At 40.0% G+C, this 13,518-nt stretch overlaps 1 protein-coding gene across 3 annotated transcripts in view; it reads left to right on the top strand.

Moving 5' to 3' along the window:
• NECTIN3 (nectin cell adhesion molecule 3) overlaps positions 1-13,518 on the top strand; it is a 196,160-nt gene that overhangs the window by 135,501 nt on the left and 47,141 nt on the right. Inside the window, exons 9-10 of one of the 3 annotated variants that reach the window (XM_070787560.1) lie at positions 668-849; positions 10,700-11,082. The exons of 1 other annotated variant lie outside the window; for it this stretch is intronic. In XM_070787560.1, coding sequence (XP_070643661.1) covers positions 668-847 — 180 coding nt within the window. In that variant the 3' untranslated portion in view covers positions 848-849; positions 10,700-11,082. Of the gene's footprint in view, positions 1-667; positions 9,734-10,699; positions 11,083-13,518 lie in introns of those variants that run through there. One more of the 3 variants, XM_070787552.1, reaches the window with a different exon arrangement.

The following is a 13,518-nucleotide window of genomic DNA, read 5'->3' on the forward strand; positions in this document are numbered from 1 at the left end:
AGTGTGATTTTGTAAAGTCCTTGAGCTGGTTTATTCCTCTTAGAAGTAATAAGTTATATGAAACCAATAACCTGACAGAGGATCAGTACCAGCGACAACACAGAGCACCAGGGAAGTTCATTTTATGGTATCAGCTGTGACCCAGAGTCAAGCAAGGAAGAAAGGTCAAGACAAGAGGCTGTTTTTTGAAAGCATTTCTTATTCTCAGCCATGTTGGGCATACACTCAGATATTACCTATGCATTTCACTGTATCTCTCCCCTGATTCCCCATTTCTGAATCCTGAGGCTTCTTTTGGTTTGGTTTTGGTTATTTAATTTAAATCTCTGTATTATCTCATGCATGGATTCCAAGCTTGAGCCTTGCTGAGAGACTCCTGCAGTTCACAACCTTGTTTTTCTCCAGTTTACCTTAACTGATACCAGTTCCAAATTTCGAAGCCTGAAACTGACCACAGTCCCCATTAGTCACAGTTTTCTGTTTAGGAGATGCCATCACTCTTAGGTATTATAAGCAACAAGTGACTAGAAAATGATAAGCTGTTGACACCTTGCCATTCAATAAATAGCTTGTGTGTAATGAATTCTGTGCTTGCCTGTTTTCACCCAAGAGCTAGAAAAAATGCAAACAGCTGCTCAACTAATGTAAGCAATGTTTGAATTTTTAGAATGGACTGAATAGCAGGAGATTCGACTGTGAAGATGAGAATCCAGTGGGGGAGGACGGGACTCAGCAGATGTACCCCTTGTATGATCAGATGCGCTACCAAGACGGGAGCCCTGGCAGACACCATCCATATAGCGACCTGGAGGGAGTCTACATCAATCCCCGGGAACATTATGTGTGAAGGTCCTCTTTCTCCAGTGCTGTTTTAACAAATGTTTATTCTTAGATTGGGGAGAGAGAAACTGAGGCCAATAGTTATGATTTTATTCTCTTTCATATAAAGCAATCCCAGTCTAAGTGTATCGGAAGTTGTGATGAATGACTTGGCTCCAAGAGCGAATTTCTTTCTTTCATTAAGAGTTTCTTAGCCACCAGCTGTGTTTGTGAACTTGACTCTAGCTTTGTGTGTTTCTGTGATGATGGCGTTTAACTACTAACACTTGGCCTACAATGACATGTTCATTTAAAAGTAGAGCATCTGCCTGGGATGACAGCAGTGATTCTCCAGAAAGAAAGGCCCCAGCTGGGAATATTAACCTCACTGGGTCTCAGGCAGACCAGCCTGTTCATTTGTAATTCAAACAGGCAGAAAAAAGAGCTCAGAATCCATCTCACTAATTATGTCGTGGAATTTGGGCTTTCCTGACTTGTTTAGTACAGTTAACAATACCTGCTTACAAACAAGAGGCTAAGAGGCATACTTTATTGTTTATCCCAAAAACATAACAAAAGGCAGTTTAAACCTTCAGGTCTGTTGGTTGCTTTATACTCTTGTGATATTGTACTGTGTGTTCCTTCTTATGATCTCAGGATCACCAAGGTCCTGAGGGATGTATATTTCTTGCTATCATCAACCTAGTCTTGATGAACTGTGTGCTTACCAAGGTTCTTCTCTTACTCGGTCATTGTTCCCACAGTTCTGTTCTTTGCAGTCCAGATTAGCCCATTTCCCACCTGTTAAAATCTAAAAGCCCTTTCTAAATGGTGGACAGCCTTGAGCCTTTTCCCTCTTTTCTGTGGTATTATATATGACAGGCTCAGCTTTCACTGCTGAAATTTCTTTCAAACTAATCCTGTCCACACAGGCTTCAGCTACCCTCTGCATTCTTCAGACTTCTTATTGTCCATGTTTTATCTACCTCAGGGGGAAAAAAAAAAAAAAGCCTGATGGAAAAAGCACCATGAAATAATCCTTGCTTTTAAAAGCCAGGTCAAAAATTTGAAAACCTAAAAAAAAAAAAACAAAAAAGCCGCATTAATATGGCCTGTGTGCTAAACCCACATGTGGTCCTTGATCCTTCCTCCCCATCTTTACCTGGTCAATAATAAGTGTAAAGAGATGCTAATAGCAGATATTACAGTGACTGGCTTACTAGTGTTTTCTACAACATCTTGGTGCCTGCCAGTGTCTGTCTGGAATTTTCTCACTTCCCTTTGCCAACTTTTCCTCACTGAGCTTTGAAGGTAGCAATTATAATGGGGTGAGCAGAGTGGGGAGCATAGGTACACGTGCAAGTGTCAGTGTCCCGTCCTCACATCTTAGACAAGCATTGCTTTACTATGTGTTCTGGAAGCTTATGGGTCTGTCACAGATATGAAAACACTGCAGACTTGTCATATATTAGGAAAGAGTGACATAAGCACTGAAATAAAATAGTACACATTTCCAACCTAAACTTCAAGGGATAGGAGAATATCAACATAGATTTCTACTGGGATACCAAAGATAAGTTATGATTCACATTCCTCTGACTCTATTTCTTGCTTGTGTATTTATTTCCTTTTTTCAGTTGTCTTGCTTTATCAGAAAAATTATCCAAGTTGTTCTACAGTAGTAATACAATGCCACCCTCCTTTACATGGATGACCGGCAGTTCTGTAAAAGATTATAGTTGTCATTGCTATTTACTTGCTAAGTCATGTCGACTCTTTGTGACCTCATGGACTAGCCTGCCAGACTACTCTGTCCTTGGGATTTCCCAGGCAAAAATACTGGAGTGGGTTGCCATTTCCTTCTCCAGGGGATCTTCCTGACCCAGAGATGGAACCTGCATCTCTTGCACTGGCAGGCAGATTCTTTACCACTGAGCCACCTGGGAAGCCCCAAAAGATGATAGTTAAATGAAATCAAAGGGTAAATACCAGGGACCATCATTGCTGTATCACTGCACTACCTCAAAATAAGTTCACTGCCCTTGCTAGCAAGCTGGCCCAGAAAGAAGGTACCTAACTTTATTACTTGAAATCCCATCAGTGAGTTAATGTAACTGAAGGTATAGGGATCCTTGCAATGTCTTCCAGTAGAAAGTTGACTCTAGACAGAGCTCTCCTTGATAAGGAAGTGGTTTATACATACTGGATGTTACAGTGGAAGATACTGAGGTGCAGTCACTCCTTTAGTGAGCTTTAAAAATGGGGGATGGTTTCTTGGGTCCTGGTGGGGAGCAAATTGTTGGATTAGTGTTACAAAAGAAGACCTTGGACCTCAAGGGGAATTGAGATGTCTTCATTGGCACTAGGGAAAGAGATTGGAAGCACTGAGCTTCAGAACCCTTTGACCTGTATTTCTGCCTCCCTACCAACAAGTAGCCACTATTGCAAGTTTTTACATTCTTGGTGTAGTTATAGAAAAGAAATCTCAGGGTGTAGACACCTCTTGCAACAGCCAGCTAGTTCAATATCCTCTTTGCTTCTCTGTCAGCTATGATATTTCTTTAACAAACTGGTAGATTTTATAGCTGTTGGCCCCTTACATGGGTCACAGAAGCTGTATAATTGCTTATCCCGGTGCCTTCCATCTGTTCTCTCTAAATACTGAGGGGAATAGAATGGAGCTTTAAAAGGGTTTGATCAACAAGCTCCCTCAAGCAAAAAATGCCATCCAAAATTAGCTTGTTGATCTCTAAATTTGGAGTCTAGACCACTTGAGGATGGACAGTTAAATTTGGAAGTCAGACTCTTCAAGGTCCGTGAGTGAGGCTTAAGGATGTAAGCCACAGCTGATACTAGATACTCTTCTCATAACTGGTTTATTAAAACACACTGAACCAGAAATAAATCCCAGAGTGCTTATCCACTTATGCTTGCAGCTTTGCATTTCAAGGGGGAGTGTGCATGCTCCATCTTAAACACACAGCCTTGATTTTGTAGATAGCCTAACCTCCAGGAGCATGCATCATCACTGCAATAGCAGGTCACCAGATTCTTTGCACACCACACTGAACTAGTGTCAGCATGACTTAGGATTGCTCTGACATAATGGGATAAGAATTTAGATTAATTCTTAAAAGGCAGTGGTTTGTTTTCTCTTCTATGAGGGTTCCTCTATCCTTGGCTTTCTTATATGTTCTATTCAATTTTAGAACATGTAAGAAGGCCAAGGATAGAGGAGCTTGGTGGGCTACAGTCCATGGAGTCACGAAGAGTCAGACATGACTGAGCAACTGAGAACACACACGTAAGAAATAGTGTCAGAATCTGCTAGTTAACTTTGAAGACTCTTACCTGTCCTTGGCTTCCCTGCAACATGCACATGTGTGTGTGGGGGGCGGGGTGGTCAGTTGAAATGAACGTAGAAATGTCAGGGCCTCTACCTGTGGTTTAGTTCTGTGCTTCTCTTGTTCCTGCGCTGAACTGGCAACACCCTTCATCCTTGGGCAATTTGCAGAAACTGTTGTTTGTAAGCCTGTTCAACTGTGGACTATGCCTGGATTCATCTTATGGCCCTTGAAAGGTATTTGTGTTCCTTCCATTAAAATTGTTGTAAGCTGGACTTTATCAGTTTGGTCACTTGCAATTATTAGATGATTTGGTGGGTTTCTGACTGATAGCTCAGTTGGTAAAGAATCCGCCTGCAATGCGGGAGACCTGGGTTTGATCCCTGGGTTGAGAAGGTGCCCTGAAGGAGGGAAAGGCTACCCACTCCAGTATTCTGGCCTGGAGAATTCCATGGACTGTATAGTCCATGGGGTCGCAAAGACTCAGACACAACTGAGTGACTTTCACTTTCACTTTTGGTGGCTTCCAGTAGATGAGGGCTGTAGGTCTCCTCCCCGCAACCTTACTAGGTGGTATATTACACGGAAATCAGGTTTTAAGCCAGAGTCTGCATTATTCATGTACATAAACAAGCAGGCACCAGAACAGACATCCTATAATAGTCAACCTGTCATGTAAGCTTGAAAAAGTTCCCACTCCATTCTTTTAGAGAGACTATCAATATTTTGTGTAAAAGGGCAATTAGAAGTGAATCCAGTAATACTACAGCTGCTTCAATGTCAGGCAGCCTGATTCTGTTCAACTTCTAGACACAGAGCAGGTTAGTACTCTAGGAATCCTAGAGCTGGTGGGCTTGCTAGCACTGTATGCCCTGTTTGTGAAAGGATGGAGTGCCCTGTAGTATTTTTGCCAATCCACATACCTTTAACACCATTAATCTGACCACTGAAAATAATCACCTATTAACAAAGTCTCTGGTGCTGAACTCTTGTGGTAGTAGCCTCTGAAATAAGCTTTTCGAATGCTAACTAACAACCTTTGGAGGCTGTATTCCCAACTAGGAAATTTCAGATGTTAACTAAACGCTTCTAGGGTGTACAGTAAGACCATTTAACAATCGCCAAAATAATTTAAATTACATTCAACATAACAGAGTTTCTTAAGGATTCGTTGTTACCACACTTTCACACTGGGATGCACTATATTCACCGCTCTAAAGTCAACCACCTGCAGGCATTTCTCCTTAGTGGCAGCCTTTTCCTGCTTAGGATGGGTGTGTGTGTGTGTGTGTATGTGTATGCATGTATGCATCAGAGAAAGAGGGGAGAGAAGCCCACTTAAATTCACAGTTGAAAAAAATTTTGGAGTTCACACATGCAAGAAAATCCTCACATCTATAAACATCTATTTCCAGCCCATTTTATTACCTTGCTTTAGCGTTTTTTTATAATACTTTAGCATTACTTCTGCAAAAAGGTTAGAAGTAGGTTCAGATGCCTTTTTGCCTTAATTGCCAAAATATATAAAGTAGTTTATTTCTAATGTATTTCCATTTAATAGGAAAAGTATTGTCTAGTCATGTTTGTTTGATTGTGGAAATTTGGAACTACAAGTAGACTAGAATAAAGAGAATGTCAGCAATTCAGATGACACTAAACATCTTTTTATCAAACATTATCAATTGAGACTATGATGTAGACGTTCCTTCTATATTTCAAGGATAAGGGAAACCACCATTGACAAAGAAAAGGATTCTCCATTCCAGAGATTGGGAATAAATTCCTTTCATTGGTCCATTCCCCCAGAATATCCCAGCCAGTGTTTGGGGGATAAGGCCATGATGTATATCAAATTACATACCTACATACCGCCCTCACCAAAAGTTCGGTTCAGTCACTCAGTCACGTCCAACTCTTTGCAACCCCATGGACTACAGCACGCAAAGCTTCCCTGTTCATAACCAACTCACAGCTTACTCAAACTCATATCCATCGAGTCAGTAATGCCATCCAACCGTCTCATCCTCTGTCGTCTCCTCCCGCCTTCAGTCTTTCCCAGCATCACAGTCTTTCCCAATGAGTCAGTTCTTCACGTCAGGTGGCCAAAGTATTGGAGTTTCAGCTTCAGCATCAGTCCTTCCAATGAATAGTCAGGACTGATTTCCTTTAGGATGGACAGGTTGGATCTTGCAGTCCAAGGGACTCCCAAGAGTCCTCTCCAATGCCACAATTCAAAAGCATCAATTCTTCGGTGCTCAGCTTTCTTTATAGTCCAACTCTCACATCCATACATGACTACTGGAAAAACCATAGCCTTGACTAGATGGACCTTTGTTGGCAAAGTAATGTCTCTGCTTTTTAATATGCTATCTAGGTTGGTCATAACTTTTCTTCCAAGGAGCAAGTGTCTTTTAATTTCATGGCTGCAGTCACCGTATGCAGTGATTTTGGAGCCTGAAAAAATAGTCTGTCACTGTTTCCATTGTTTCCCCATCTATTTGCCATGAAGTGGTGAGACTGGATGTCATGATCTTACTTTTCTGAATGTTTAGTTTTAAGCCAACTTTTTAATTCTCCTCTTTCACTTTCATCAAGAGGCTTTCTGTTCTTCTTCTCTTTCTGCATATCTGAGGTTATTGGTATTTCTCCTGGCAGTCTTGATTCCAGCTTGTGCTTCATCCATCCCAGCATTTTGCATGATGTATTCTGCATGTAAGTTCAATAAGCAGGGTGACAATATACAGCCTTGACATACTGCTTTCCCAATTTGGAACCAGTCTGTTGTTCCATGTCCAGTTCTAACTGTTGCTTCTTGACCTGCATACAGATTTCTTAGGAGGCAGGTCAGGTGGTCTGGTATTCCCATCTCTTTAAGAATTTTCCACAGTTTGTTGTGATCAAAAAGTTCTAGTTATATGCAATATCTGTCACCTCTAGCAGTGAGGTGTAAGGATAAATGCCTGCATTTCAGATGTTGTGAATATTTATGGAAAACAGCAGCACCTCCATGAATTATAGGTCAGCCGGGCCCTGTCCTCTAAGGACTCCCATTCTAGAGCTGTGTTGTTTACAGTTGCCACTTGCATACAGTTTATACAGGAAGCATATCATTTACTGAGTGCACGCGCACACACAAACACACATACACATACGCACACACAGGTCATTTAGACCCAAGGAGATAGATTGCTGCTGCTGCTGCTGCTGCTGCTAAGTCACTTCAATCGTGTCTGACTCTGTGCGACCCTGTAGACGGCAGCCCACCAGGCTCCCCCATCCCTGGGATTCTCCAGGCAAGAACACTGGAGTGGGTTGCCATTTCCTTCTCCAATGCATGAAAGTGAAAAGTGAAAGTGAAGTCGCTCAGTCATGTCCAACTCTTCGCAACCCCATGGACTGAAGCCTACCAGGCTCCTCCACCTATGGAATTTTCCAGGCAACAGTACTGGAGTGGGTTGCCATTGCCTTCTCCAAGGAGATAGACCTAATGGACTTGAAATTATTACTAGATTATGACTGTGATCCCAAACAATCTTCAACAAACAAAAACCTGCTTTCTGAGATGTTTCAATGTTTTACTCCATCTAGAGGTAGGAGACTAAACAGTTCCCTTCTTGAGGTTTTTCCCAGCATTACTATTTAAAGATTTTATGATCAGATTCCCTGTGGCCCAGCAGGACCCCTGATATTATGGCCTGAACCGGTTGTATTTATTATTGTGGTACAGGATTGAACTGTAAAGTTGATTGGAGGAGACTGCAGGGGAAAACCCCTTGGGAATCCAGAACATCAGATTTGCCACACTGGCTTAGAACTGTGGCCTATCCTGCTACAAATATGTCTGACAGCCATGAATAAATGTCTTATGTGTCTCCTCCAGAGGTTAGGAATGTATTTCAAGCATTCGTAATGTCCTTTAATAACTCACAGTGGGTTTATAAACACGAGAGTTCCATTGATTCCCAAATGCATGGACACCGTTGTTTTAGCTTTCATTATTCTTGCCAATAATGACCAGCTTTTCTGTTTCTTTTTTTTTTTTTTTTTCCCTTTAATCCACCCTAACTCATTGATCAGGCTAAATTAAATTCCTCTCAGAAGTCATGTTGCTGGCTCCATGTCCATCATATTTTAGCTACAGGCAGCATTATTTTGTCCTAAATGCCTTAGTTTGCACTTATCCACACTGTGGCTTATTAATGCCTCTGTTTTTTCATGTGGTCTTATGAGAACTTATTGCTATATTCCGTTCAACTGAGCATTTCAATACCCGGAAGAACATTTGTCATCTTAGGTTTCACTATGTACTTGAAATTCCAAGTTCTTTGTAGAAAAATGTTAAGTAGGTGGTGGTGTTACTGGATCCCTGGATTATTCCACTTGTCCATCCAGAAAAGTTCCTGTTTATCCTCTACCTTCTGTTTCTATTTTTAAACCAAAGCTTTAAGACATTACATCTGCTCCAGCCTATTCATTCTCCATGTGAGAATTCATTCTTAGCCTCTTAACTTCATTACTTCTCACTTTCATCCCTAGTAAAAAATTAGTAGTCTCCACCTTACAGGAGTTTTATGGAGCGCGGGGAGAATAAGATGCTTAAGGGTTGTCTTCAAGAAAGCTCCTACTTTTAAAGTGATTTTGTAAAAGCCCCTTGGTTTAGAAATGAGAAACTCTATAGCTATTATTTTTTCCTATCCTTGTTTTGCTATTTATATGTCTGAAAAGTGATCTCTGTCTGAATAGAGTCTGTACTCCGGTTTTAACTTTCTTCTCATTAACCTGTTACACACTGAAATTGTCCTCTCTACCTTGTCCACCCTGTGAACTTTTTACCTACAGAGCCAGAACTAGTTCTCCCACAATAAATCCCACATCACTTACTTCCATCATTGAACAAATTAATGTCGTCCAGAAAGAGAATCTGGCTGTGGACATAAATCAGAAAGTAAATGTGGTCTCACTCTGGCCCTGGTGAGATCTCACTATGGTGCCTTTGTTTTCCCTTTATAAACTGGGGTTAATTCTGCTGTTTCACAGCACCTGGGTAGTGTGAATCTTGACCAAAAAAAAAAAAAAGATGAAAAGCTTTTTTCAAATGTCTTATACTATGTATATATATAAATGCATAGTGAATAATCTGGAGAGTCCTCAAGTAGAAATGTGTTTTTGTGTAGCTCAATTCAGAGAAGTTTTCAAAAGAAATGTTTTACTAACCTGTTCTTTTTTTTAAGTGAAAATTAGTTTCTAATCATTTGAACTGTCTCAATTTTTCAGTATGGGAAGAGATTAATAGTATACAGAAAATACCCAAGTTATATTTTAACTGTTAAAACTGAAGGGGTTGCATAATAATATAGTGAGGTAAGGAGGAGGATTCTAGCTCAAATGTATCAAGATATAGAAATACAGAGATTAGCTTTGGTTTTGAAATTGTATTATAAATAGTAGATGTTAATGTGGTTGTTTATAGATACTCTTTATTTTTAAGTTACCAGAAATTGTCTTTTATTTTTGCAGTTTTGAACTATGTGGTTCTTGATATGTTTTGAATAAAGTTTTTATCAACTAAACTTTTTCATTTTCATTATTGATAAATAAAGTATGATTAAAATATACATAAAGATTAGTAACCTAATTACATGACTATAAAATTCAAGATTTAAAGAACGTCTTTCATAGAAGTAGTAAATTTCTATACTGAAGTCCTTTTTTAAAAATGATTTTAACAATAGTAACAGGAGTACTTTTATACTTCAAGCAATATTGTAAATATTTTTTAAAACGTGACAAGTTACATATTATTGTAATTGCTTGTGGAAATTACTTAATACTTTTTAAATGAAACTGAATTTATTCCATTTAAAAACTGTTTTCATTCCTGATTAGTCTTTAGGTGTTAAAATGTCCCTTCTTTACTGAAATGGTATTAGTGCTAGATGATAAATTTTAATATGTTCTTACATTTTTTAACTTGGAATTCCTGAATTTTTTTAGGGATGGATGCTTTACTGATCTGTTAGCTCTCAAAATAGGAACCACTTTAAAAGAAACATTTTATGGAGATACCATAATTTTCATCCTCTTAAATTCTAAAAGTCAATGCTGTTTAGTTATTCAGAGAATTTTGTAATCATCACCAAAGCCAATTTTAGACTATTTTCATTGCCCCAGAAAGAAGCCCACTCCTATTTGCTCCTTGCCTCAGTCCCCCTTCCCCTTCCCAGCCCCTGGCAACAGCAGTCTACTTTCTATCTCTGTGAATTGGCCTATTGTGGACATTACATGTAAATAGAATCACATAATATGTAGGCTTCTTTCACTTGGCATAATGTGTTCAAGGTTCAACCATGCTTACAGCATTTATTCATTTCTTTTTATTGCTGAATAATATTCCATTGTATAGATATTCCACATTTATCCAATCATCAGTTGAGGAATATTTGGGTTGTTCCTACTTTCTGGAAAGAATTATGTATTATTCATGTACAAGCCTTTGTGTGAACATATGTATTTATTTTTCTTCCATATATACCTAGGAGTGGAATTGCTAGATCATGTGGGAACTCAGACTGAACCTTTTGAGGAGCTGCCAGACTGTTTGCCAAAGCTGCGGCACCATTTTACATTCCTACCAACGGTGTTTGAGGGTTTCAGTTTCTCCCCATTCTTACCAATGCTTGTTGTTATCTGCTCTTTTTAACTATAACCATCCTAGTAGGTATGAAGTGCTGTCTCACTGTTTTATAATTTCCCTGACTGCTGATGATGTGTTTTTTTTGTCTTGTTTTGTTTTCTACCATCCTTTAAAAATGTAAAGTCATTCTTAGCTCATGGGTCATATTGCAGGCTGGTTTTGACCCATAGTTAGCTAACCTCTGACCTAGAGGATAAAGAAAGATCATTAAACCAATATTATAAATACACTGTGTATGTTCATCAATGTAGAGGAAAGCGTGAGCCATTGTGCCAAAGAAAATAAAATACTTAGGTATAAATTAAACAAAATCTATATAGGGTCTCAGTGATGAAAATTATAAAATGCTGATGAAAGACATCAAAGAAAACCTAAATAAATAGAGAAACTTACCATGCTCATTTATTGGAAACTTCAGTTGGGAAGGGACATACACAGTTGGCACCTGCAAGGTGGTGCCTCCTGGCTAGTACAGTGTTGACATAGACCATCTCTTACTGCACGTATGACATAGAGTCATCAGAAACTAGAGCTACCATCTTCCTGACTGTCATTGGTCTTCACCTCCACACCTGTCTGTCCTGCCATTATATTGTTAGACTCCCAAATAGCCTATGGCTCTTTCTCAGCCTTCATTCTCTGAAATCATGGCCATATTGCCACAAGACAGATAACTACATACCCTCACACTTCCCAGAAGGTCAAAGCAGTGTTGGAATGAAGTCAGAACAAAGGTGAACATGTTATATCTTAGTTGGGTATTGAATGGGTAGGAAATAGCCAGTAAACAAAAGAGCAGACATACTCTACACAAATAGTCAGTTTGGAGAAGAATTCAAATTAGGAGTCAAAAAAATTGGGTATGATGATTGTTCATGTTTAGATAACAGAATCATGAACTCTTGCAACCAGATATTTTTGCCTCTGAATTTCTTCTCCCCAGAGGTTCTGGGAAAAGCCTTGAGATTTATGCTTTCACCAAGAAGTAAAACGTGGGGGAAAAAAAAAATCCCTTCTACAACCTGAAATTGCTGCAAAAAAGCTCTAGAGAAATTAGATGGAAAATCATCCAGAAAATAATTAATTCATATCTCAAACTTTAGCCCTTGAAATTCTAGTCTAATTGTGTGTCTGTGTATGTGTGTGCATGCACATGCTCAGTCATGTTTGACTTTTTGAGGCCCTATGGACTGGCCGGCTAGGCTCCTCTGCCTGTGGAATTTTCCAGGCAAGAATACTGGAGTGGTGTGCCATTTTCTCCTCCAGAGGATCTTCCCATCTCAGGGATCTACCTCGCATCTCTTGCATTTGCATTCAGATTCTTTACCACCAGCGCCACCTGAGTTTCCAAGTTGTCTTTAGTTCATGAATCATGATTAAGAACATCCCAGCCTTTTTGTCCACAATCTGCCTCTCTGCTTCTAAACACTTCTCCTCCTACTTACTGATGGTAAAGCCCAGAGGTGCAGTGTGGGATTGTTGCCTTTGACCTGCATTTCTCAGCTCAAAGCAAACCAAAAACTGCTTTGCTGGGCAGAAGAATGTTACCTTGCTCAGTGCAGCAGATGGGCAGAACTGTTCAATTGCTCAGAGCTCACAGTTGCTAATTCCCTAAAATTTGGATTTTCTAAGTAGAAATGTGCAGGGCATAGAGACTTAAGCTGCAACTTCTCTGTAAACTCTCCCATTGTTGTATTGGCTAAAGAAGAAACAAAGCCTTTTCTAAAACGTATAGCACATGCCGACTTTCTGGGTTTTCAGGCATAGCCCTGCGTTCAAAGTTGGTCTTGATTTACCTGTGTTCCGTTAACTCAGAGGTTCTCAAACTTCAGCTTGCATTAGAATCACCCAGAGAGTTAGTTAAAACTCAGATTCCTGGGTCCCGCCTGCAGTTTCTGACTCAGCCGGTCAGGGAAGAGACCTGAGGAACTGCATTTCTAAGAGGTTCCCAGGACAAGCTGCCACTGGTGGTCCTGTAAGACCATAACACTCTGCAGGCCCCCTTGGCTGCTGCTCTTACCTGGCTGTTCATTAGGGTAACTTCATCCACCTGGCTTGCTAGGCATTCGCACACTTGGCCTTTATCATGTGGGATTCTCACACAATGATGAGGGTGAAAGAGGAGAGTGAAAGAGGTGCTTGAAACTCAACATTCAAAAAACTGAGATCATGACATCCGGTTCCATCACTTTATGGAAAATAGAAGGGGAAAAGTGGAAGTAGTGACAGCTTTCATTTTCTTGGGCTCCCAAATCACTGTGGATGGTGACTGTAGTGAAATTAAAAGATGCTTGCTCCTTGGAAAGTTCTAACAAACCAAACAGCATATTAAAAAGCAGAGACATCACTTTCCCGACAAAGGTCTTATAGTCAAAGCTTTGGTTTTTCCAGTAGTCATGTACACGTGTGAGGGTTGGGCCATAAAGAAGGCCGAGTGCCGAAGAACAGATGCCTTCAGACTGTGGTGCTGGAGGAGAGTCTTGAGAGTCCCTTAGACAGCAAGAAAATCAACCCTGAATATTCATTGGAAAGACTGATGCCAAAGCTCCAATACTTTGGCCATCTGATGCAGAAATCCAAATCATTAGAAAAGACCCTTATGCTGGGAAAGATTGAAGAGGAAAAGGGGGCAGCAGAGGATGAGATGGTGAGATAACATCA

The sequence above is a fragment of the Bos indicus genome, chromosome 1 (genome assembly GCF_029378745.1).
Source record: "Bos indicus isolate NIAB-ARS_2022 breed Sahiwal x Tharparkar chromosome 1, NIAB-ARS_B.indTharparkar_mat_pri_1.0, whole genome shotgun sequence".
Classification (NCBI taxonomy): domain Eukaryota; kingdom Metazoa; phylum Chordata; class Mammalia; order Artiodactyla; family Bovidae; genus Bos; species Bos indicus.